Genomic DNA, 25,929 nt, shown 5'->3' on the forward strand with positions numbered 1-25,929 from the left:
TTTGATTTCATTCTTTATTGTGGAATAAATCATTGCATGTGATAATAATACCAATGGGATAAAATTAGCAATGGAAGGAGAATGCCCTTGAATACGCATTCACATAAAGCCTGTAAATTTTCTTTAAATTTGTACAATCATTTTTCAATTGTATAAATAATTACAAGCAAACGAAAATAGTAATTACTACTTGCAACTTATTCTTAACTGAACACAGCTGCAATATCACCTTTTGAATACAAAATTCTCATAAAAACATAAAGGAAGGACAAAATGTAATACTAACTTTTAAGAACTGATTTGAATGAAAAATTAGATAACACTAAAACTGACAGACATTATGCTAGACAAGTTCAACATACCACAACAGTCATGAATGTAGTGAATCATTTGTTAAGACAATATATTATTTTAACAAATTATTCTCAATGATACAAGTGTTCTATCCATAATCATGTGCTATTCAGGGCACATACTGAACAATGTTATGCCTAGCACCTACATTATCCGACAGTCAAGTTCAAATATGTTTAATATTTTCCCTTGCAACTTATATGATATGATAGTCAATTTTACTTTGAATCAAACTAAGTCATGGATATTCAATGTTCATATTCACTGTAGGGAAGCAACTATTTAACTAAGAATCAGAGTTGAGGGTACAAACGGATACCTGCTTTTTGATTAAAAATATCAAAGCCATTTATTAAAATCTAATGTCTGGTCAGAACTCCTGTTGCACTCATCCCTTTATATGAATAAATGTACACAAAACAAAAAATTGGTGAAACAGAAAATATGCAGACTGGGACTGCAAAATGAGTGTTCTACTGAGAGCTTTGATACCAGTAATGAAGAGAGCTCATGAACACGTATACCACAATCTCGTAGTCCACGTATATACAAGAATGCTTCTTGTTAAAAGTCTGCATGGGTGACAATGATCATTTGTCACAGAAAAGTCATCTAGTGAAGCAACTGCATTCTCATTACAATTAAAAAAATTCCTCATTTTAATCATGTTTAATTGATAATGCCCCCATTCCTTCAGGGAATTTGTCATCTTGTGGCAATTCAATTAATCAAAACAATCAATGATTGGTCAGAAAATTAAAATTACTAAGCATTTAATTAAATTTCTACATAACTGAATATCAACCATTAAATTTGTTTTTTGTTTTAAAACTGTTCTACTGTCTGAGATGAAATTTTCCAGAATAAGTAAAATATATGCATCAGTTTCTGGACAATAAGGTTTTCATGATTTAGTACTTCCCATGAGCAAATAACATGGCAAAGGACAAGAGCACCAGTAAACCATTGCACTTTGTGGGACACAAACAGCTTAACTAAAACAAAGTATACTGTACATGAAAAAGTACAGAAAATATCCCAAACTGATTAAAATCAATGGTAAATTGGTTATAATAAACCAATCATATATCTTTAAATTCTGTCCAATTCCCAGCCCTACTGTCGCCTTAATCGCATATATACCTGGAACATTTTAATTATCAATTGTACATAATCTTCCAATTAAGAAGACAATTTTTACATTCACAATTTCATATCTTGCTGGTTTCTTTGGTTCAATCATTAAGTATGAATGACATTATTTGTAAACAGAGTCCTTCAATCTGAATCACTGAATGATGACACTTCACTGGAATCTGAATTCTCCTCATTGTCACTGATCTTATCAGCTGCAGGGGCTGGGGTATCTGGGGTACTAGAAAAAAATATAAATAAAATGTAAGAAGCAGTTGGTATTTACTTTCAATATTCTAAATTCCATAAAACAGTTTAGTCTACTTATTTTTCAAGGAACCTTGTATAAATCTTACAAATGGTAGCCAGGACAATGTTTGTTGCATAATTTCAGTTTTCATCGGCAAGTCCTTCCCATAAGTGGAGTTGTTCCTCTATATATATATATATATATATATATATATATATATATATATATATATTCCCTTTTTCCACTCTCTTTTGCCAAGTCCGTCCCATAACTGGAGTTGTTCCTATGCATGTATATATATATATATATATATATATATATATATATATATATATATATACACACACACACACACACACACACACACAGTCATTTGGGTTTTAAGATGACCGTGATATTACTACGTGGTTTGGATTCTGTGCGTATGTGAATCGCTGATCAAGCTAATTTGTGCTCTGAACTGTCTGTGACACACCTGAAAAAAGATACAGTCTGGCTGTGATTGATCAATAGAAGATATGCTGCAGTCCTTAATTTTCCACTTCTCACATTTCTGCACTGCCTCTGCAATTACCTTCCCTTTAAAGACTGTCGCTCAGTATGGATAAGACTCAGCCAGGTGGAGTAATCATGTGTGCAATCCTCCCAAGAACTCCGGGTCAATGCTGAAATTTTTGTGGGAATCTTTGAAGTGTTTTTTCTGGCTATCCTATAATTCCTAAGATCGCCTTCCTTCCTTCAGCTCCAGAGAAGATATCAGGTATGCACTCATCTGACATCTTGGTGATCTGGCCTGCCTATCTCATCTATGATTACATCAGCAGAGTATGGATGCATGGAATACCTGCCTGCATGCAAACCTCATTGTCTGGGACTTTGTCCTGCCATCAAATCCTCATTAGTTTAACCAGATGACTAAAGCGAAAATGATTTAATTTTCATGGCATGGTGTCTATACATTGTCCAGGTTTTGTATGTATACAGCTGGGTCAGCATTACAATGGTTCTGTAGACCTTAAGTTTTGTTTGTTGATTAATCCCTCTATGCACCCACACATTTGCATATCTGCTAAAGGTCATGCTTGCATTCAGCTATTCTTGCATTGTGACAGTGTGTTGCTGAGATAGGTAAACTTGTACACTAACATGAGGATTTGGTTCTATGTAAGGTTTTCCTGGAGCATGTTTGTGCATCACCTGTCTTTTATATATTGATTGTGAGGCCAAAATTGTCACAAGCTGAAAAGAAATGGTGCAAGCTTTGTTGCATGTCAAACTCACATATGGCATTAAGGGTATAGTCATCAGCAAATAGACGATCACAAAGTATCAATTCCTGTAACTTTGTATTTGTCTGTAGTCTCCTCAGATTGAATAACTTGCCATCAGTCCCATGTCTGATGTCGATCCCAGTGTCATAGTCATGGAAGGCATCAGTAAATATGATAGATAACATCATACTGAAGAGATTTGGGGACAACACACATCCCTGCTTGTTAAGTGAGAATGGTTTATATGACTGACCATACAATGTAAGTGAGCATGCCATCATCGAATTGCCAAATCATCATGATGAACTTCTCAAGGCAACAAATTTTGTTTTGATCTACTAAAGGTCTCCATGGTTGACTCTGTCAAAGGCTTTTGAGATGTTAATGAATGTCATGGGTGATTTGGATTTCTGTTCCTGGCATTTCTCGTGGAACAGGATACTTACACCATGTCTGTATTCCAGTGTTCATTTCTGAATCCACAATGACTATGGCAGGAGCCTGTGATCAATGTGATGTATAATTCATCAAAAATCTGTCAAGTATTTTGCTGGCTACTGAGCAAAGACACACACACACGCACATGCACACACACAACTTCCCTGGATGTTATATACAGGTGAAAGATTAGCTGTTAATACCTGTGTAAAGCTAAATCATGACGTACAGCAAAATCATGACATACAGTAGACATGCAAATCTATCAGACTGTCACTGTAAAAATATCAAACTTAAATTTGGTAATGGACACAGTGTGCAACTTTTTTAAACATGAATAACAGGAAGTCACATCAGTTTGGACCATGATAAACATTAAAAAGCCTTACAATTAACTTGGAGGTATGAAAGCCAGACAAGCTAGACCAAGATGTTCAAATGGACGAGTCCATCATAAAATCTTCCAAATTCAGACTTGCAGATCGTACTATACTTAATTTTTAATTTTCAACACAAATTATCTAAAATTGATAAAAACAATTACAATTTGCTTCGGTTTCTTGAAACAATATATTTTAAGGTAGAAAGAAAAGAACATCAAATCACATTTTATTTGTGTAGAAGCATACTTACTTAAGAAGATTTGGATCTAAACCCTCTGCGGCCATCTTCAATTTCACAGCAGTTTCTGGCACACCCTGAAAATAAATTACATTTAAAGCTACTGATTGCAGCTCAAAAAAGTTAAAACTTTACAGACTAAGCTGAGGAAGCATACCACTTACAAATAATGCAGGTTAGCAAAAAGACTTAATATTAAGTTGCATCTTGAAAGTATCATTTTGAGGATATCTTTCACACAGCACTGTCTTAATTGTCATGACTGTACATGTAATGATTCCCCCCATTAATATGTTTGAGACCTTGTAATGATAATTAGCAGTTAAACAAGTGTCTGATAGAAACTGTATGCAGTGTAAGAACCTTTACAAAAAACATGTAGAAACTGCATAAATGCAGTGCATGGTTTGCAGACACAATATGAGTACAATATATCTTCCCTGTAAAGGATAAATGTCCGTGTTCTATTATTCAAGTAGCCACTTTCAACAGATTGCTGGGACAGGAAGTCGTGTGCTTGAGTCGACATAGTGGTAAGGTTTGTATAAAATCCTCAATTAAGATAAGACTTCCAAGATTCAAATGAAGACGAAGATTAATTTTTTTTAATTATCAGAGACTGATTTCATCCACATAATGACATGTAATAAATAACAAGACAGAAATGAACTTTCTGAAAAATGCTATTTCAGTAAAATCTTAGCTAGAAGGAGTCAATACATTGTTTTGTCTACTATTTGTTTATTAATTCTGAACCACAGTCATAGAAAAGTCTATGACTTTGAAATGTTAATGGTTGCAAACATGCTGCCCTGCAACACTGTTTACATTTAAAATTAAACAGGAATAAGTAGAAGTGTATGTATATTCAATATTACACTTTATGATAATCCAGTTGATTTCAGATAAGAAGACAGTTATTTAGCAACACACCAGCACTAGAGTTTGCGATGAGCCTAGGCTCGGGGTCGAGGCTTGATAATTTTGGAGCATTTTCGGGGGCTCAAAGCTCGAGGTCGAAGCTCGATGAGCTTCGAGCTTACGCCAAGAAAAATTCTCCGCTTTTTGATATTATCGGACCGGATAAACCTGTGTGATAATTAATTGACTGTGGGAATGAGCGGCTTTACAGATTCACATGGCCTATGCTTCCCCATGTGTTGGTCGAACAGTGGGCGGTCGTTGCCTTGCAACGGTCATCGTTGGGGGCTCCTAAGATAATAATTCCGACTATTATGATTGCGGCTGACGGGGTGAAGGGGTTTTTCAACTTCTGCAAGCGAGAGAACCGGTGAACTTCTCAAGTGTTTGGCCTGACGATGAGTGGTGCCAGAGGGGCAGCAGGCGCACAACTGACGCCCAAGGGATTTCTTTTAAACTGCTTTTTGAACAGTTCAAACAGCATAAACGTGTTATCAGCGATTTTTCATATTGTATCTGCTCTTTGTTTGTTAATTTTTACTTATATTTTATTTCTAAAGCAGTAGCGATGTCAAAAAATAAGAAATCAGCTGTTTGGTCTTATTTTAACAAGCACGGAAAGGATAATTTCGCAGCTTGCAATGAATGTAAGCAGACAATTTCATGTCCACAAGGAAACACTTCAACAATGCGTCGACATCTGCTTAGCATTCATCATATTGACGTCAACAAGGATGAGTCTGAAATAGAGCCGAAGAAAATGAGAACAATGGATAACTTTGTTGTCAAAACTTCACTGGAAGTAATGTCTCAAAACTCGCTGCAGTCGATGGATTCTCGATTCGGAAAATCACTCATTCAGAATTTATTCATCAATCGCTGTCATTAAGAGGAATGAAGCTACCTGCTGATGAAAGATCGGTGATGGCCCTTATTCGCGATTTTGAAGAAAAAGTGAAGCAACAAGTCATACAGGACATTAAGTAAGAACTCTCAGAATCAAAGAGATTTTCAATATCATTGGATGAATGGACAAGTATCGGAAATCGTCGATTTCTCAACATCAACCTTCATGTGGTCTTGTCAAAATGTATCAATCTTGGTCTTGTCAGAATTTACGGAAGTTGTAATGCTGAAAGAATGAACGAGCTTGTTGAGGAACATCTTAATTCTTTTGGTGTCTCATTCAAACAGGATATTGTTGCCTCTACCGGTGATGGAGCAAGTGTCATGATCAAGTTCAGAGAAAAATCGCCCACTCTGTATCAAGCCTGCCTTGATCACGGATTGCATTTGGGTGTTACAAAAACTTTTTACAGAGAAAATTGCCCAGGTCAAGGAATTTCAGTTTTTTCATGCGAAGAAAATGGACACTGATGATTTCGATGAAAGCGACGATGAATTGAGTGCTGAAGAAGTTGAGATACAAAGCGAATCATGGAAGGAAAATATAAACACTGTGAGAGAAATCGTTAAATTTTTCAAAGGCTCAGCCATAAGATCGGATGTGTTTAAAGCTAAAAGCTCAGAAAAATTTAACAAAGAACAAAACTGTCCTTCGACTGCAAAACTAGATGGAATTCCATGCTAAAAATGCTAGAAATCTTTATTAAATTATACTATGTCACCAATGAAGTACTGAGTGAAATCGGATCCGAGCATCTCTTAACTAATTTGAACATAGAATTATTGAAATCCATAGTTTTGGTGTTGAAACTGGTTGAGGTTACTCTTAATGCTATGAGCAAAACAAAGCTTCTCTGAGAACCGCTTATGTTGCTATTAGCTTCATGAGGGAAAAATTGTCTGCACAAGGAACAGAGATCAGTCGTACTCTTTTAGAAAATATTGATCATTACATCGACGGTAGAGTTAATCAACAACTTATGGATCTTATGATTTCTCTGCACCATTTGGATAATGTTCCATCCAAAACTTCTATTGAATTAGCGACAAATTTGATGAAGCGGCTATTTCCATCGGCAAATATTGCAAATGAAGAAGCACATGATGAGAAAATAACAATTAACCATAACGAGCTCTCACTTGAAGATGAACTTAGATTTCGATTGGAAGCTTCTAGCACTCAGGGATCTCTTCAAACTGATCGATTTAAGAAATTATACCAAGAATTTTCCTTGTCAAAAAGTAATGGTGAACTGACTGAATATTTGAGGCGATTATCAGATGCCATCAGTACAAACAAACCGACTTCAATTGATTCAGAAAGAGCATTTTCAGTTGCTACTAATTTCTGTACAAAATTGCGGTCAAAGTTATCGGATAAATCTCTGCATGCTCTTGTCTTTTTGAAATACTATTATATTAACAAGAATGATGTTTAAATAAATCATAAAGAAAATTATTTTTTGTACTACTCAAGCTCAAAAAAATTATCGAGCTTGAGCTCGAGCTTGCCTGAGCTTCAAATCCCCGAGCTTTCCTATACTCTAACCAGCACATGAAAGACCATTTGTGAGTTATGCAGTTGAAGTAAAGTGTCTTCTCCAGAGGCATATCAAGACAGCTGGTTTGGGTAATGTTTGATTTGCTCTGGTGTTTTACGACAGTAGAATTTAGGCAGGTTGTATAGTGCCAAGATGATCTGAGCAAAGTATGCTGCCCAAAGACACACCATGTTTGATCGGGGGCCCAGAGTGACCGAGTGGTCTAATGAGCTCACCGTTCCAGATCACTGCCATCTCACCTCTGTCTGTGTGGGTTCGAGTCCAAGGCTTGGCTAGCGTAGGTACGTGAGAAAGCCTGCCAGTAGCTTCTCATGGGTCGGTGGTTCTTCCCTTGGTTTTCCAGGGTTCTTCCTCCACCAGTTATACTGGCTGCCATGTATAGCCTATCTTGTGCTGAAAAATGGCATTAAATCCTAGAACAACAACAACAACAACAACCATGTTTGATCCAATTGTAGGAATCAAACTCACACCCTTTTTGTCACCGAGTCCAACATTCCAAACACTGAGCCATCATGGCCTGTAAAAACCCACAACTCACTGTTTGGGAGAGCAGCTACCCTGGCTCTCAGATGAAGAAGAAGAAGAAGAAGAAGAAGTAGAAGTAGAGCAAGGCAGGGTTTTTAAACAACTGCATAACCACAGGTAATTACCACAAATTTAACAAACCATCAATGGCATCATGGTGATAACAGTCCAGATGATGTCGATAAAATAGTCCGCATTAGCCTTTATGCTTTTAGAGCTTGATGAATTATATATTTACCTTTTTTCATGGAGAGTCTTTTCTAGATGAAACAACTATGAGTTCATGCTAACTGTTTGCCAACCATGCCCAAAAATGAACCAAATGCATTATAATTATACCTAATATTCTCAATCTCTACCAATACGTCTTCATTAAATCCATGTATTGTGTTGAAATCTCCCCCCTTCTTTTGGTGTGGAGGGTGCAATACCCCCAATTAACTTTTCAGTTCTCACACAGACCCTGAAAACACAATAATAAAACAAAACCATACAATAAAAGACTGATGCAAAAGCCTTACCACTTGTAACATCTTGAAAAATCTCATGTATCTTGGATCTTTAGAGACAGGATTCTGAGGTGTTTCAACTTTTTCCTGGACAGGTTGCTCAGCCTGCATTGGTGTGGGTGATGCTGGCTACAGCAGAAATACAGATCTGACATTAGTCACATATTATACAATATAGATGCAATGAAGTGTATATGACTTTCTGCTTTTAACATGCTGCTCAGGGATATTGTGTACCATAAAACACAAATATAAGGATTGCACAGTGTACCACTTTCAATGGGGTAATATGCATAAATATTCTGGATCACACATTAAATTCAGATTATCCACCTGTTTAATGCATGGATTTATATAACAAGGTTCACCTGTTTCTTGCATGCATTTACAGTGTAAGCCATCTTTGCATATGAGACAGTTCAAGTGCATACTGAAATAGCTATTGTCTTTTACATGCTTCTACAACACAATGTCACATGAACTACTGTATGTAGCTGACTTTGAAGAAAGATGGTCTATTTGTATTTGTATATTTCTAAGTATACCCTCTAGAGGAATTTTTGTAAACCTTCTTGTTCCATTGACAGATGGTTTCCTTCAAAAATAATTATTGTGGTGATTGATTAAGAAAGAGCAAGTGTTGTGCATCTTGTGTGGCAATAGATGTTTGCTGAACCACTAGTGAATCAAGTTAAACCAAAGACTTTAATTTGTGTTCAATTACTTGACAATACCTAGCTGATGAAATTCAATCACTGGTTCTAGGTATCATACATTGTTGATGAAATTCAAGCAATGGTCACTGTATGATTCCTATGACCAATGCCTGAATTTCATCACTAATCTAAGATATTTATAATGAATGCCTAAATTTTGGCAACACTATGATCATTATCTGACTGGTTTCTTGTTTAAAGCACACTGATTTTCACATTGAGAGACTTAAGTTTATGTATCAGCCTATCATATTAATACTTTTCACCCTTTCTATGTCCATATAAAAAACAAAATATTATTTCACAGGATTAAGACTTTCTGAAGCTTAATCAATTCAAATGGAATTTCCACTAAAGGTGTGTAATTATGCTTATGTCAGAATGCTTTCTGTGAAACTTTGCAACTAATATTAAGCAGCTTTTCTGCTGTAATTTAAAAAAAATAATCAATTTTTAGTAACAACTGCTATTTTGAATAATGCAAACCAGCATTTAAACAAACATAAAAGTCGTTCATACCAGGTTGCTTAGTGTTAATTTTCATCACAATCTGTTTGATAAAAGTTATTTCAAGCTTGTTCAGATTTTAGCAATGGTGGTCATATTTGATAGCAAGTCAGTATAAGCTGTACAAATTTTGAAAAGTCTTTAGGCAAAGATGCTTTTTGTCAAATTGGTCAAATTGTGTTACGCCGTGTTTGGTGCAGATATTTTTAGTAATGGCAGTTTTGTCTGATGACAGAAGAGCATAATTCTGAAAGTTTTTCATGCCAAGATATTTTTTGTCAAATTTGGTAATTTCTGAGACAAAGTCATTTAATGGTTTTACAACTTTTAGTTATGTTGGCCATATGTGATAATGGACGGACATCATTTATACAAACTTGACAGACATTCATGATAAAATGTTTTCCACACATGTTCTCCCTTTCTTCTGAAACTGATTGAAATCAGTTAACTGATTTTTGTGAAAATTTCAAAGTGGCTGATGGGTGTCTTATGGTCAGATGATTTAAAGATCAAAGTGGAAAAGGAGTATATATGTTTTTCTGAGTACTTTATGTTTTATAGTTTCAAAGTAAACAAGTAATCAAATAACAGTGAACCTGTCAAAACATAATTAAACTATTTTAAAAAAAAAAAAATACAATTTGTGATACTGAACTTGCAAATGACTTGTTTAAAAGATATATGATTGCATGAAATGATAAGGTACTGAAAGATACTAAAGAGAGAATGTGCAGGAGAGAAAGGTATTAATTTGTTTGCCATGTCTTACTGGTGGAGGAGGTGGACCAGACTGTGGTGCAGTGCTGCTAGATGCACTGGAACTGACCCCTGCTGAAACATTAGATGAACTAGGTGCTGTTACACCCTCAAGACCTGGTATAGATGCAAGCTGAAAATATTAAATTATACTGAATAAGCTATATAGCTGTAACAGCTAGTTAAAAGTAGTTCCATAATTTTATCATCTGGACTAAAGGAAATATTAAAAATAAGTAAAGAAATAATTCTTCTGAAATGAATATCACAAAATCTTACAAAAATGGATGAACACAGAACAAATATGTTGTTGTTGTTGTTGTAGGGTTTAACGCCATTTTTCAGCACATGATAGGCTATACATGGCAACCAGTATAACTGGTGGAGGAAGAACCCTGGAAAACCAAGGGAAGAACCAGCGACCCACGAGAAGCTACTGGCAGGCTTTCCCACTACCTACACTAGCCAAGCCTTGGACTCGAACCCACGCAGACAGAGGTGAGATGGCAGTGATCGGTAACGGAGGGCGCTTTAGACCACTTGGCCACTCGGGGCCCCGAACAAATATGTAATATTAGAGAACAAAAGAAGATCAAGAGAAATATTTTCTATTTTAGAGCAGAAAATAAAATAAAAGGATGGCTTAATAAATTACCATAACCATCTATCTGTCTTATAGATAATATTGCCGAAAGTTTATATTGTATACTCATTTGGAACACCTCAAGCTTTTCTGTGAGAATAACAATATCCCTGATGTGAGTCAAGACTACTTGTCACATCTCTTAGGTTTCTGACCTTTTCTTCTGGTTAAATTTACAAAATACTGCAACTTTCTTCTGGTCAGTAAAGACTGGGTGAGTTGTGTTTCTGTTTTTTTCCCTCATTAACATAGCTTTAACAATTTGGGTCATATCACTAGGATGTGTGCAGTTTGGCAATATATAATGATGTCTAGACATGGCAACATGTCCAACCTTGATACATTACGCTGATACCAGGCTGATCAGTCCTAACATTGACCTCTTAATATTGAGTGCCAAGCGAGGCAGCTGCTAGTATAATCTAACCACTTAGGTCACCAGAACAGTCCAATACAGACTGGTTATCAAAGCTTATAATTAGCATATCTGCTTACATGACCCTTGCAAACCAGCCTAACATCACACACATGGTAGATCATCATGCCATGAAGCAGTTGTAAGCCGATTTCCAAAATCAAACATGGATTCCTACAACTGGTTTTTATCTTTATCCATATTGTTAGGTATTACACATTTCAAAATTAATGACTTTTTATCATAAAACACTGTCATGGCTTTCACTTATTCCAGCTAGATTTTGGTGATATATGTTCTCAGCATATAATGCTATGGAGGTTGGTCAGATAGCCACATTTGCACAAAATGTATGCAAATCCCAATAATCACATCAAAGGTAAAATTCAGCGACAGCAGAAAACATCTACAAGGTGTTCTGAATGCTTTGTGCCTAACCTATCTATCATGCATGTGCAATAAGTCAGTGAAATAGGCATTCTTCTTCACATCAGGAAAATGTTTCCACAATAGCATTGTTGGGCTCAGCTATAATAATTTAAAATTGAATAATTGCAATGAATACAAGTAATAATAAATAAATGAATAGGTAATAATAAGAAATGAATTAATTTGCACTTGGGTTTGATTTCTAGATTTAATAAGTGCAATGGTTAAAAGTCACCCATCCAAGATGAGTATTTTTCTTCTGGTTTCCCTCAATCAGTATCCAAAGCATGCAATATCAGAACATAGAGACTAGTTGATGCCATTTGTCTGAAATTGCTGTCAAATCTTATTACAAGAAACACAATTTTAATCAAAGGATGACTGCTTGTTGGAGTATTTGCTATAGGTCCAAGAATGCCAAAATCACACATAAATGTTGAGATTGGTGTGTATTTTCTTGTAAAACTCTTAGATGAAAATCTATTCCATTGCATGGGTCAACAAATATAAAAATATGGGGAAAAGTTCTGTCACTAAATTTCCCAAATAAATCATCATATTTGAACAAGTTGAAGATAACTGACTTCTCTTATCAAATATACCAAGAAAAAGAGTATGTTTGTGATTGAATGTTTCAGCACAACACAATTTTTAAGATCAGTTAGGGTTTTTGCAACTGAACACATGCAGTTTACAGCAAGTCATACATTGCTAAATATTTCTTAAGGTATTGTATACTTTTCCACTGACTTTATCATTTTCTTTTGCATGTCTTTTTTGAGAAAAAAATTTCTTTTTCAATGTAAATTATGATAAAGAAGTTGTAACCCATCATTTAAGTCAAGTCTCTACCTGAGTTCACAGTGTTAAGATTCAATCAGGTAAAAAATGATGTCATATCAGTATGTCATGATGTAATGATTACATAATACACCACTCCCTCGATAACTCGCGCACAATGGGGTCCAAAAACATTGACCGCACTATAAGCAAGGGCACGAGTTACCGACGGACCTATCAAAAAAACTAACAAAGAGATGGAGATCGACAGAGAGAGGCGAAGCGGGGTGGGTGGGGGTGGTTTGCATTGTTAAATACTCGTTTTATAATCATGCTGAAAATAACTGTGAATAAATATTTCTTTATAAAGGTGTTGTTCGTTTTTCTTTATAAATTACCTTTAATTTCTGGATAAAGTATCTTGAAAAGATTGTAAAAACAAACATTATTCCACGAGGTATCAGTACTCTTAACATGTGTATCACTAAACACATTGTGTATTACATCACTGCTTTTTGTGTTGATTTGGATACATTCTAGTTTTATTGTTTGTTCAAAATGAATCGAGATTTCTTTTATCAAAAAAGATAACATTCATATCGAAAAACAACAATGTCGAAACTTGTGTTGCTCTAAAACAAAAATTCTACTATCACTAGATAGATAGATAGATAGATAGACAGATAGATAGAGTAAAATGTAAAAAAATAAATTCACAAAGATAAACCATTACCAACCATGAATTTAATGGGTCTAAACGTCAGACATGTAAAAAAAACAAAAGAAAATAAAATATTTACATGTAAATACAAATACGCGAGTGAGAATACGACAATATTTGCAGTTTTTGACACAGTTAACAAATATAAATTCACATTTTGAAAAAATCTGTTAATTTTTTTTGTGTTGTCAGTTGATTTCTCTGCCGCAGAGCAAAATCTCTAAGGTTTCTCAACTGAATTATTTTCACAGAGTCAACATTTTGGGTCTCCAGCCACCGGATGGCAACATTAAAAGATTCTATTGCTTCCTGTGCAGAGGGGGGAGGTGGAGCAACATCTGAATTGGCTTCACTCTCGACACTAGGGGTGCTCCAATTGGAATCGTCTTCCAATGCGACTCTGTTTGTTACAGAATGTACAATCTGTTCTTCTGTCATGTACTCAGCTGTGGGACAGTCACTGTCAGCACATAACCACCCCTCCACATCATCGCGATTGACATCCATCTGAGCACCATGGGTCTGTATAAATTTCTCCCAAACAGCCTCTGCCTGAACGACATCCGTTTCGCTGAAACCTTCAAAGTCGCTCTTGCCATCACTGTCTTGCTTTATATCAAAGGCAGGTCCAAGACCCTTCATCCAGTACCCCTCTATTATCTTAGGTGTGATCAATCTCTATGCTTGACCACCCATGAAAACAGTCTCCTTCAAACTCACACTCCTGAGAAAGGTTGTAACACCTTCTCCACTGTCCAGCATGGACTGTATTAACAGCCGACGGTAATTCTGTTTAAAAGTGCTTATAATTCCCTGGTCTAGTGGCTGGATTAATGATGTTGTGTTTTTAGGGAGATATTCCACCCGGATCTTTCCGTTGCTTGTTTGTAGTGAATCAGCAGGGGGGTGTGCTGGGCAATTGTCTAATAACAGTAGAGCTTTCTCCTCTAAGCCCCTGGATCGCAGGTGGTTTCTGATGGTGGGGACAAACATCTTAGAAAACCACTCCGTAAATATTGTTGCAGTCATCCATGCATTTCCACTATTTCTATATACAAATGGAAGGCTGTCCATATTCATGTGATGAAAACAATGGGGAGACTTGTATTTGCCAACACATAATCGTTTCATTTTATGTGTGCCAGTTTTGTTAACACAAAACAAAAGTGTTAATCTCTCTTTGTTCAGCTTGAAACCCTCCTTTTTGTGTGTATCATCTCTGGTAGCTAGAGTTTTGTCTGGCATCATCCGACAGCATAGACCAGCCTCATCACAATTATAAACTTGGTCGTCTGTATATCCATCACGGGTCAGTATCTCTTGGAGTTGGTTGGGATAACTAGATGCCGCCGCCTGATTTGCTGAGCGTATCTCTCCCGACAACGAATTTTGTTTTATTCCATGTCGGCGCTGGAATCTCCAAAGCCATCCATGGCTTGCCATGAAATCTGAATCAGTATCCATAGTTTTGGCCATTTTCTCTGCCTGGGCCTTGAGAATTGTTCCCAAAATCGGAACACCCTGTTCACGTTGCTGTGTGAATCAGGTGTACACAGCATCATCTAATTCTGTGTTGTTTGCAGTGCGTGCCCGTTTCCGTTTAAATCCATTATCAGAATCAACTTCTTGCAAATAATCCCAAAATTTCTGCTCATCCTTGAGCCAACCTCTGAGTGTCGACTCGGCAAGTTTAAGTTCACTACAAACTTTTGATCTTGATTCACCATTACGAACCCTCTCTATGACAGTAAGCTTTTCATTCACCGAGTACGCCTTTCGCTTGATTCCCTTGCTCTCCATGATCACATTTACAAATGATTAGGATAAATTACTGATTAATATATACTTTAATGACAATAAGTACATACTATTTGAAACCATGTTCGATTGGTCCAATTAAATTGATTGATGTTGAGACACGATATTGACCACAAGAGTTTATGCATGTAGAATTTGCATTCCTCTGAACTTTTGTATGGTAAGTCTTTTACCTAATTTGATACAAAAGACCGACTTAACGTGATAAAACAAAGCAGGTCTATTTTAATTGATTTTTACAATGCAACAAACACTTCCCCAAGTCGTCGATCAAAACGCAGCCAGCACTTAATTAGGTTCTCACAGATGTGCTCGCAGGCATCGATGTGACAGTCAATTGACTCTTTTCATGTTTGAATAGAAGAGAACATGCAACACTGCTTAAACTGCAACACAATGAAAAGATTAAAACACTAATTTCCCCTGACAAGACATATTTAATTAGTGTTCATTTCATTCAGTGTTGCCACCTGTTAGCATTTACTATAATTGATTGATCGCCGTTTCGACGTATACATATACAGTATTATTATTTACATTGAACTGAGAAAATATTTTTTCCGATAAAATCTAACAAGATATGTGATTCCTTATTAAAACCTGAAAATTTCACGATGTTGATTCTAACTTTTCGGGCACTAACCTCCATTTTCGACGATAAAATGGGCGATATATCAAGGTTTCATTCACCAGTTCTGGTCACGATTTTCTTCATTTTGTAAAAATATTTTCTTTTAAAAAAACGGGATCCACACCGGACACCGTGTTATAAGCGGGTTCGCGAGTTATCAGGGCGCGAGTTATCGAGGGAGCGGTGTACCGAACTGCAAAGTAAGCACATATTGTTTTAAAAAACTGGCAATTGTGTATATATATAAATCATATTACAAATAACAATCCTTTCAAGTGCACTGGATCCAGCAAGGGATCATGTGTGTCTGGGATCGATATATATTGTAATAAATCTGGAGTATGTGCATTTGCTTATAGCGCCCTGTTTTAAGGAATTCTTAGATTTTGTGACTACTTGTCTGATTATTAGAATTTGGTGCAATAGAGATATTCCTTTGCCCGAAACAATTAGCCAATTACTAGGAGCAAACGTCACAAAGAAAAGTGTTACTGAGTTTCCATGATGCCATGGTTCACTAGTAGTGGATTCAAGTCCAAACCGAATGAGTGTCCATGGAATAATAAAGTCCCTACTAAAATCTAGTGGTGTACATTGGTGGTGTGACTACAATGGCAGTATTTATGGTAGAAAACCGGTAAATTACACAATGAAATCAATGAGAAGGGACTTTGCAGATACTGTTTATGTCGCCATGGTGGCAAATGTAGGGCAGTTATGCTATTGGAAAAGGCATGGAAACCATTGTTTGACTGGCCTAAAGTGGAATAGTTAAAATAGTTCCCTGTGTTAAGAAACTGTTGCATAGTCTCTATGGCAAGAACTGCTGGCGGTATGGAAACCTAACAAAGAGAGGCTGTGCGGATGTGCGGTTGGTGAATATCTGGCAGGTTGTGAGATCTGTGGTCTTGCATTAATTAGAGTAAAAATTTATGTACAGAATGGACACATCAGGCTTTCTAATTTACAACTGAAGTTGTAGGAAGTCTTTGGAAATTTGGGGTAAACTTATGACTTCTAGAGGGAATTGCACCAGGGTTTGACACAGCTCAGTCAAGTACAGGCCCCTGGCTTGTAACAATATATATATATATATATGCTTATAAATTGGGTCCAACTGCAAACATGATAAGACCCATATCTCTCATCACATAATGTGCATTGGAGTTGAATCCAACTAATAAGCAAGCATATACACATTTATAGACTTCTGGTACCTTAAATATTTATAGACTTCTTTAGTTGCTTACCTTAGCTTCCAGAATATTCATTGTAATCTCTAACTGCTGTAGTCTACTGGACAAATGCTCCAACTTTTCTTCACAAACACACGAAAAACGATTTAAAAAACTTGCACTATGAGTGATGAAATGATTAAGGAATGCAATAATTCGCTTCTGATTCAGTGCTTCAACCTGAAGAAAAAGAATGATTGACATAGAAAAGGTGGTAATATCCATTTTATCTTTGTTTTGAACAGCCATAAGCAAGAAATGGAAACAATCTTGCGCAAACACCATTTAAATTGGTTGTTTATTAAATTAAAAGATATTTAATGCCAAACACACAGAAAACTTCCAAAGTTCCCTTTTTATCTTCATAAACTTGATTTCATATAATCAGACATCAAAGACCTGTTTAAAATATTCCTGGAATCTAAAGGTATATAACATAACTAATCCTGTTAGGGGTTGTCATCAAGTTGTCTCCCCTTCTAAACATGAAGAAAGGTCTATGCATACATAGATTTGTCATGCTACTGAATTTAAATACTTTGAAATTAAGCAAGTAATCAAAATCACCTGCTGAAGTCATAGTTAAGCAAAAGTAAAACAAAATATGTAACATTTCACCATGTGACTTGTTCACATTAAGTTCCTAATTTACAAAGCTGATGCAATGCAAATACACCTCTCCATTGATAACTCATGCACAATAAAGACCACTGCATGAGCAAGGGTATGACTGATGAAGGTACCAGTCTAATACATCAACTCCCAAACATGGTCAGGTCTTACTTATTCATAAAACTTAGTAATTACTGCAGACAGACCTGTCTCAAGCCCATCAGAGCATTTAATAATTGTTTTAAGAAACTCACTAACCCATTCAACTCAAGTGCTATGAGAAATATCATTTAATGTCTGAAAACAATCAATATGTGCACTGATGTTCAGGTTTGGAGGCTGATTTATAAGACTGCTTAGGTACAGCTAAAACATTAAGAAAGAGATGGAGATCAGAATATTTGTCAATAAATAGCTTTTCAAATAACCTTGATTTTATTTCGTTATAAAATACCTTTATTTTCAAGAAAAACAATCTCTGAAAGATCATTATCAACAGTACACTAAGAGGTTTCAATATACATCATTTGCGTATCAGTGAAAGCTATGTATTTCCTCACTACTTTTTGCAAACGAATGTGGATACATTCAAGTGTTATTACGGACTTCAGACAACTAGATTATTGTCTACCAAGGGAAGGTACATTTATTTTGAGAAACATAGTCCAAACAGGCATTGTTGAGGATTTTGTATTATTCAATCAGTAAAATATTTATGAAATAATTTCACTGCAAGTAATCAAAAATGTATTGCTCATTCTTGAATAAGCTTCTCAGAACCAGTCAGGAATTCTAAGTTCAATACAAACTTTGGATCCATTTCTTTATAGTGAACCCTCTTTCTGATACGAACGTTTTTCATACACAGAGCATTGATTCGTCTTATAAAATTTAATGATGTCACTTATACACATACACAGCGAAATCACTCCAAGCTGACAACCCTTGGGACCAAATTTAATTTTGGGTTTTGAGAGGTTTTCCATTTACTGCAGGCTCTGCAGACATGAAAAAAAATTTATTTTTCAATATAAGTATATTACAATGATACTGGCACTAGTACCAGCCTTCAATTTCAAGGCAAAACAGCCCTTAAATATTTTAAAACCAAAATCTTTCTTAACCGTCTTATCTATATGCACTTAGTTATGATTAAATTACCTTAAAAACTAGCCCTTCTTTATGATGCAAAGACTCTGGATTAGCCAAATGTGGGCCCTAATTTGTATCAGTACATGTGCTAAGTATTGTTTTTACTGCAAGACTCTCAGGGAGACACCCAGCTGACTGACTCAGCAATAAATCTCCAGCATTTTTAACCATAAATAATCTGACCCAGTATGCTTCAGGTATGTGCTTTACTTAGTGCATGACCACATGCTATTTGTGGACCATAAATGATAATCTTTTATGGAATTTGGCAACTAAAATATATTTCCAAGCTTTAAGTGAGTTTCAGTCTTATGAAGTATTTTTAATGCAAAACTGATATTTGGTACAAAAAAAGAATATATATATATATATATATATATATATATATATATATATATATATATATATATATATATATGGGATTCAACAAATAATTACCCTGCCAATCTGTCATTAACAATTCAATTCAAATATTAAAATAACTGCTTACAGACACCCCTTCTACTGAACTCATTACATCATCTTTATCTTAAATAAACTTCCTTAAGTTAAATTTCAAAGTAATTACTAATATTAAATCAATGTCTTGAAGACACTGTAAATTTCCCAATTAACATTTATAAATGATCATCATATACCTAACCCCATTATATTTCTTAAAGAATTCTACATACAACCTGTCAGTTAATTTTCTCCTACCCAATGTCACTGCTGTAAGAAAAGTGACACATATACTATAAAAGGTGAAAATATGTGTTAAGAAAATGAAACATTATAAAACAACAAATAATATGAAGCTAGGGCAGCCTACAACAGAATAAAGAGATATTTGCAAACTTGGGTCCTATGGAATATTGCCTTTACAGCAGTTCCTATTTTATTACCTTAGTGTAATTTACACCGGGTCCTACCAAAGGCAATCCATCAGCATCCATTTTCTCAGGAGGTCAGATAATTTACTATCTTCACTGAAACAAGAAATATACAAACTATGAGAAGAAATTTAAATAGCAAAATCTGATGGAAGCACAAACGATGAAACACGATGAATGCATAGCTAAACAATAAGCTCACTTGGCCTTAATGCTAAGTGAACTAATCACCTAATCAGACAAAAAGTGAAATCTACACAAAAAATTAGAAACTAAAAATCCATCTCCATGATGTGCAAGTCTGCATTAAATAATTACAAATATGTAATTAGGAAAATATAATTTCCGTTCACTGTTAACATAATCAAGTGAATTATAGATCATTATTAGAAATAAAATTATGAGTAGCAGTCAATGGACAAAAGAATGTGGGTTGGGGTTGGGTATACAAATCTGTAATGACATTGTTACAGTTTTGGTCCTACTGATCTAACAATCCAATAACCAATACTCTTAACTCATTCAGCCCCGATGCCATCTGTAGTCGTGGATTTTTTACTGCATTCAATGGCCGATCCCATCTCCAGGTGTGATGAATGTGTGTTAGATACAACATCTCTGATTGGTTAGAAATGGGTTTTTCCAAGAATTAAACAACTATTATGCCAATCAGAAATGATTTTACTTTCATTTGTGGAAATTTCAATTGTTCAAAAGCCAAGAGTTACTGTTTGAGAGCAGTTTCACTACACATGTTTTGTTCATGAAAAATCATAAATGATAGCGGACGTAAGAGTGATCTTTGATGAGAGCAAAAATGAGGAGTTTTTCAGGTTTGATCAAAAAAAAATTGAGCAAATTATGGAAAGATATGTTTGGAAGTTGGATATTTTGTGAGATTTAGATTCGGACATAGAAGTTTCTGAGATTGAATCGTCAGAAGATGAGGATGCTGACAGTGATGATGATAAAGAGTTCTTGCAGATAAACGTTGCACATAATTTTGTAAAAAGTGTATAAATAAGTTGTGAAAGACCTGGACAAATAGGAAAAAAATAATAATCACTGTGTAGACAAATTCATTTGGAATTTTTTAAAAAAATCGTGGATTTTAATTGGATATAAGAAGAGAAAATAAGGTAAGAGTGAATGCATGTGCATGATGTTTTCAAAAATTTTCAAACAGGTAAAAACTCGGGGGCACAAGCAGCTAGACACAGCTTAGTGCTTCTGAGGCATAGCAGCAGAGATACTGATAACAGTGCTGGGGCCTAATGAGTTAAGTACACTGGGAATGAGTGCCTGCAGAACGATGAAGTATAAAATTGTTCCAGTTTTAACTATAATGACTTGCGTAGGTCCGTAACTAATTTAGGTTTATGGAAAAAGGACAACACATAACTTTCTGACGATTTCAATTCTAGAATGTGAAAAATGAATGTCCATAATACAAAATATGTGACTACCATCCAGATAAGGCTAGTTAGTCCTGATATTGCAACAAAGCCTAGCAAATAACCTCAACATAAGTAGCTTTTACATGTGTGTGTGTGTGTGACTTAGACTATTAACATAGCTTTAAAAAAAATTCAGTCATACTTAAGAGTTATAAACTTCTTGGCTGCGCCTTTTGGCAACTGGAAGTGCCACCTATTGAGTTTTTAACACGTTTACCACTTCACAATCTTGAGGATGTGTTGTTAATATTTTCTCAACTTTTAATTTACAACTGTTTTCAGGCACAAGAACTGTGAGATAACAAAAATGAATTGCAACATGCATTTAGATTCTCTGACTAACCTGATTTACGCTATTTTGAAGTATCCCAAATTACCATACACAGGAAAAAAGTGGGGATACACATTTTCAGCATTTCTTTTATTCACTTGTACAAATGAAGGACTAGGACAGAATTTAGTTTAAGGCATTATAAGAAATTATGTTATTTTAAAATGTTGGAAAATTCCCCTTTGTTGATGAGAAAGCTTTTGATTTCAAAATGTTGGAAATTCTGAATACATGCTATTTTTATACTTTTGCTCCCGACATATATTTTAGGGGTTGTGGGTAGTCTTACATTATAAGACATCAACACTAAGATTTATGTTTTGGGAATCAAGATCTCACTGCTTAAATAGCAGCACTGTGTGGCATGTTCTGATGTCAACTAACATCGGACTGAGAAGTTGAATTTTCAGGAATATCTCACACACATGAAGTCCGAGTTTCCTCTGACCCATTCCACCCAATTTTTTATATATTTGGACATTTATGTTGGGGTGTAGGGTCAGATTCCACTGCCTATAGAAAAATTGGAATTTGCCGACACCATTTGTTGTCGGCACAGGGTAGCCACTTACTAGCCAGCCTAGTAAACTTGAACGACCTCTCATCGAAATATACCTGCATGAAATTGATAGGAACAGGATTTATTTTTTTCAGAAATTGTGAGCATAGCATTTCTTAGGTCTTTAATCTGCTGACAGACGAGACAAAAGTACATCGTTGTAGAAATGTGACCTGAATCTTGCCATTTGCATTCCTAGTCACATGACTACACAAACCTTGCAACCTATAAGTCAATGACATCAGTTGTCATATAGTCATGAGATATCAACAATAAACTATGTCTAGTGTTACTGTAGGAAAACAAATCAAACATATAAATTAACGTCATGTAATATTTACAGAAAATGAAAGAAGACAAACTTCTCAAAATATTTATTCTGAAAACAACGACTGAAAATCTGTAAATATTGTAGCAGCTTAAAGAAAAGCCTGATACACTAAGCAGAGAACATATGTGAATGCGTTAGTCATGCAATTCCAACAAAAAACATTGCATACATGTGCTTGGTACTTGTTAAAAAAGGTTTTCTCTACCCTGCTGCAATATCAACAAATTTCTGGTTGTTACTCTCAGAATAAATATGTTGAGAATTCAGTGTGCATTATACAGTAAAACCTGTCATGAGCGACCTCTGCTATGAGCGACCACCTGTCATTTCCGACCACAATCGTAATGCACGGATCGATTTTACTATATAAACGCTCTGTTATGAATGACCACCTGCTGAACGCGACCAGCGACCACGATTTCTTGGCAAAATATGCATTTTGACACTGCTATGAATGACCGCATCGCCAAAAAAAACCAAAACAGATTGACACCACTGACCTTAACTTAATCCTTTGTAAACACTAGAGCTCGGGATAAATGTAGTATGCAAACAAAGTGCACATTAAATAACACTATAGTTGAACAACCATATATCAGGATAAACACCTCTAACCATCATTTAATCCTTTGTAACAAAGACTGCATAAATAGCAAAGATTGCTCTAATAAAGTATTTAAAAATAATTTGTCTTGCTACAGTACCAGTTTTGTGAAATTTGCAACTCCAGTGTACGGTGTCATTTGTAAACTGCAGTAAACCAGACTAAAGTACATGTCACTAACCGCCATTGTAGTGCCGAAGTTATGTGAATAGCCAGCAAGAGTAACATCAAAGGGAGTAATGATGGATATACGCAGTCAATTTAGAGGTTTGTATTTTTTCTTTATTTTTATGAAAACTCACAAAACGCCAGTAGTCCTTATGTCCAAGTGAGAAATCGTTTGAAAGGGCTTCAGTGTTGGTTTGAGTACGTCGTTTGCTTTCCAGTTAATCCATAATGCCTGGAGGGTGAATGAGCTTATTGTCTTTAATACTAGTAAGTGAGAATCATTTCCGGATTTTTTTTAAAATTATTTTTTATTTCTTTTGTTAGTGTTTCACCAAGCCACAATCTGTTTACGTGGGTGCAGATGGTCGGAACATTTGTTTATCTAGCTATAACGCTGTTGATTTAAACTTCGTCTCAGAATAAATGTATTGTTTCCTGATGAGTTAATTATATCTTTTGGTTTCATTCATTGGTACATAATATATATTTATTCCACAATTCCCCAAAACCTGATCAAAACCGATAGTCTTTATAACGTCAACACTAATAACAATGGCAGAATCTCCGCTGAAAAAACAGAAAAAATTTAACACTGGAAGAAAGGATTAATGTCATTGACAGAAATGAAAAAGGCGAGACCACTCGCAAAATAGCAGTCAGCTTAAGCGTCGGTAAAACGCAAGTTCAGAATGTAATCAAAGACAAGAAGTCCATTAGAAACGAATGGCAGAAAGGTGCACAAGCACAGAGGAAATATGCCACGGCACGACGGACAGTTTAACGGAGATCTGAATGAGCGAGTATGGGAGTGGTTTTGTGTTGCAAGGAGTAAAAACATACCAGTAAGTGGAAAGTTGATTCAGGAAAAGGCAATAATTGAGATACATGTTCAGACCAAATAGCTGAGTAAAACATGTCAACAAAGAAGTATAATGGATTTCTTTTAAAAAAACAAGTGAATAAGTGTATGAAATAAGATATATACATCATATCTAACTGTTCATTTTTTGTACATATTAATGTGATGTTGAAATATAAATTTTATTCTCATTGTTTGATAGATGTATATCTTTATTATATAAAGATATTTTGCGAGGAATGCATGCAATATTTAACAAGATTCATGAATAAAGGATATGATATATGTACAGTGAGTATGGGTATTATTTATTTTTCAACAATGCTAACTATTGACCCTGAAAACCAGTCCATTTTCACACACCTCTTATGAGAGACCACCTGCCTTGAGAGACCGCTTTTGGTTGGCAGAAGGGGCGGTCTCTCATAACAGGTTTTGCTGTATTTATTTACAAACATTAAGTGACTTCTATATAATGTCTCCAAATTCTATGTACAACAACTTTGGAAATTTGTTTATGGTTGATATCATGCGACTATTTAACCTCTGATGTCACTGACATATAGGTTGCGAGATTTTAGTCATGTGACCCAGAACGCAAATGGCGAGATCCAGGTCAAAGTTCAGCAATGGTGTACTTTTGTCTTGTCTGTTAGCAGATTAAAGACATGACAAATGCTATGCATGAGATTTTTGAGAAAATAAATTATATTCCTATGGATTTCAAGCAGGTATATCTCGATAAAAGGTTGTTCAAGTTTGCTAGTCCAGCTAGTAAGATGATATCTTATGACGACACCAAATAGTGGACTCTGACCCTACACCACAACATAAATGTCCAAATATCAAAAATGGGGTGGCAAGGGTCAGAGGAAACTCAGCCTAACACACTGGCAGCCAATATTGATGCTTTTCTAAAAACTATTGTGATAATATTTAAGTGAGATGTTACATTTTCTGATGTCTTTTAAATTTTTCTAATAAATTCAAATTCTCACACAAGCAAATGAATGTGTTTTCAAGGTCTGTTGGCGTACATTTCAGTTGGCTGGAATGTGATGGAAGCCAGGAAAACTGAAATTGGTTAAAAGGATAATAAGTATTTTGCTTGTGGAAGAATCAGAATTTATTAGAAAAAAGACATCAGATTAAGTAAAGTCTTATTAAACAATACAACTTTAATTTGTAGAAATGAGCTGGAATGGACTGAATAGTGTGAGATATTACTGAAAATCCTCATTCTTGTACCGATGTGAAGAAACATGTCACACAGCATCATTATATAGAGAGTACGACATGGACCGACAAAACATAAATATGAGGGTCGATGTCATATTTTAGGTCAAGGATTGTAGGAAAAAATTAAAAATAAATGTGGACCCCAGTAAATCCCCCCCCCCCCCCAAAGAAAAAGAAATGTGGACCCCAGTAAATCCCAAAAGTATATGTTGCAAATTTAAAATGCATCTGTCAAAATACATTAAACATACACAGCTACATATATAGATTTATAGTGGCAAGTCCTATTACCACGGAATAGTTATAAGCGTTTTCATAATACGCACCAACAGACGCGCAAGTGCACCTATAATCCGTGAGGTGCTGCAGTGTACATGTATTAACGGACTGTCGAGAACATAAACACATCACTGAATATACACAGTCGTAAATATTTTGTTATCACCTATTGACATAAATGTTCGAATACAGAAATGTTAAATCGGTGTCGAAAAAGTTGCTTTACTGTCAAAGGTAGGTGGGACAACGAAACAAGGAAAACTCTAGAGGTACTCCAAAAAGAATAGATAAATAAACGCTTATGTTAAAGTTTAGCTA

The 25,929-nt window shown here is 35.4% G+C and overlaps 1 protein-coding gene across 2 annotated transcripts; it reads right to left on the reverse strand.

Annotated features, from left to right (window-relative positions):
* Nucleotides 1-25,874, reverse strand: LOC149786602 (WASH complex subunit 3-like). 2 transcript variants are annotated; one of them, XM_089977101.1, is made up of 7 exons: nucleotides 25,659-25,874; nucleotides 19,797-19,880; nucleotides 17,164-17,328; nucleotides 10,490-10,609; nucleotides 8,507-8,623; nucleotides 4,081-4,145; nucleotides 1-1,729 (listed from the first exon to the last, which is right to left on the reverse strand). In XM_089977101.1, the coding sequence occupies exons 2-7, from the start codon at nucleotides 19,845-19,847 to the stop codon at nucleotides 1,633-1,635; spliced, it is 615 nt and encodes a 204-aa protein (XP_089833227.1). In that variant the 5' UTR covers nucleotides 19,848-19,880; nucleotides 25,659-25,874; the 3' UTR covers nucleotides 1-1,632. The 2 variants fall into 2 exon arrangements, with proteins under 2 accessions (XP_089833227.1, XP_089833228.1); XM_089977102.1 differs by having other exon boundaries at nucleotides 25,778-25,856.
* Nucleotides 25,875-25,929: the final 55 nt, after the last annotated feature.

The sequence above is a fragment of the Sinohyriopsis cumingii genome, chromosome 12 (assembly GCF_028554795.1).
Source record: "Sinohyriopsis cumingii isolate HCF-2022 chromosome 12, ASM2855479v2, whole genome shotgun sequence".
NCBI lineage: Eukaryota > Metazoa > Mollusca > Bivalvia > Unionida > Unionidae > Sinohyriopsis > Sinohyriopsis cumingii.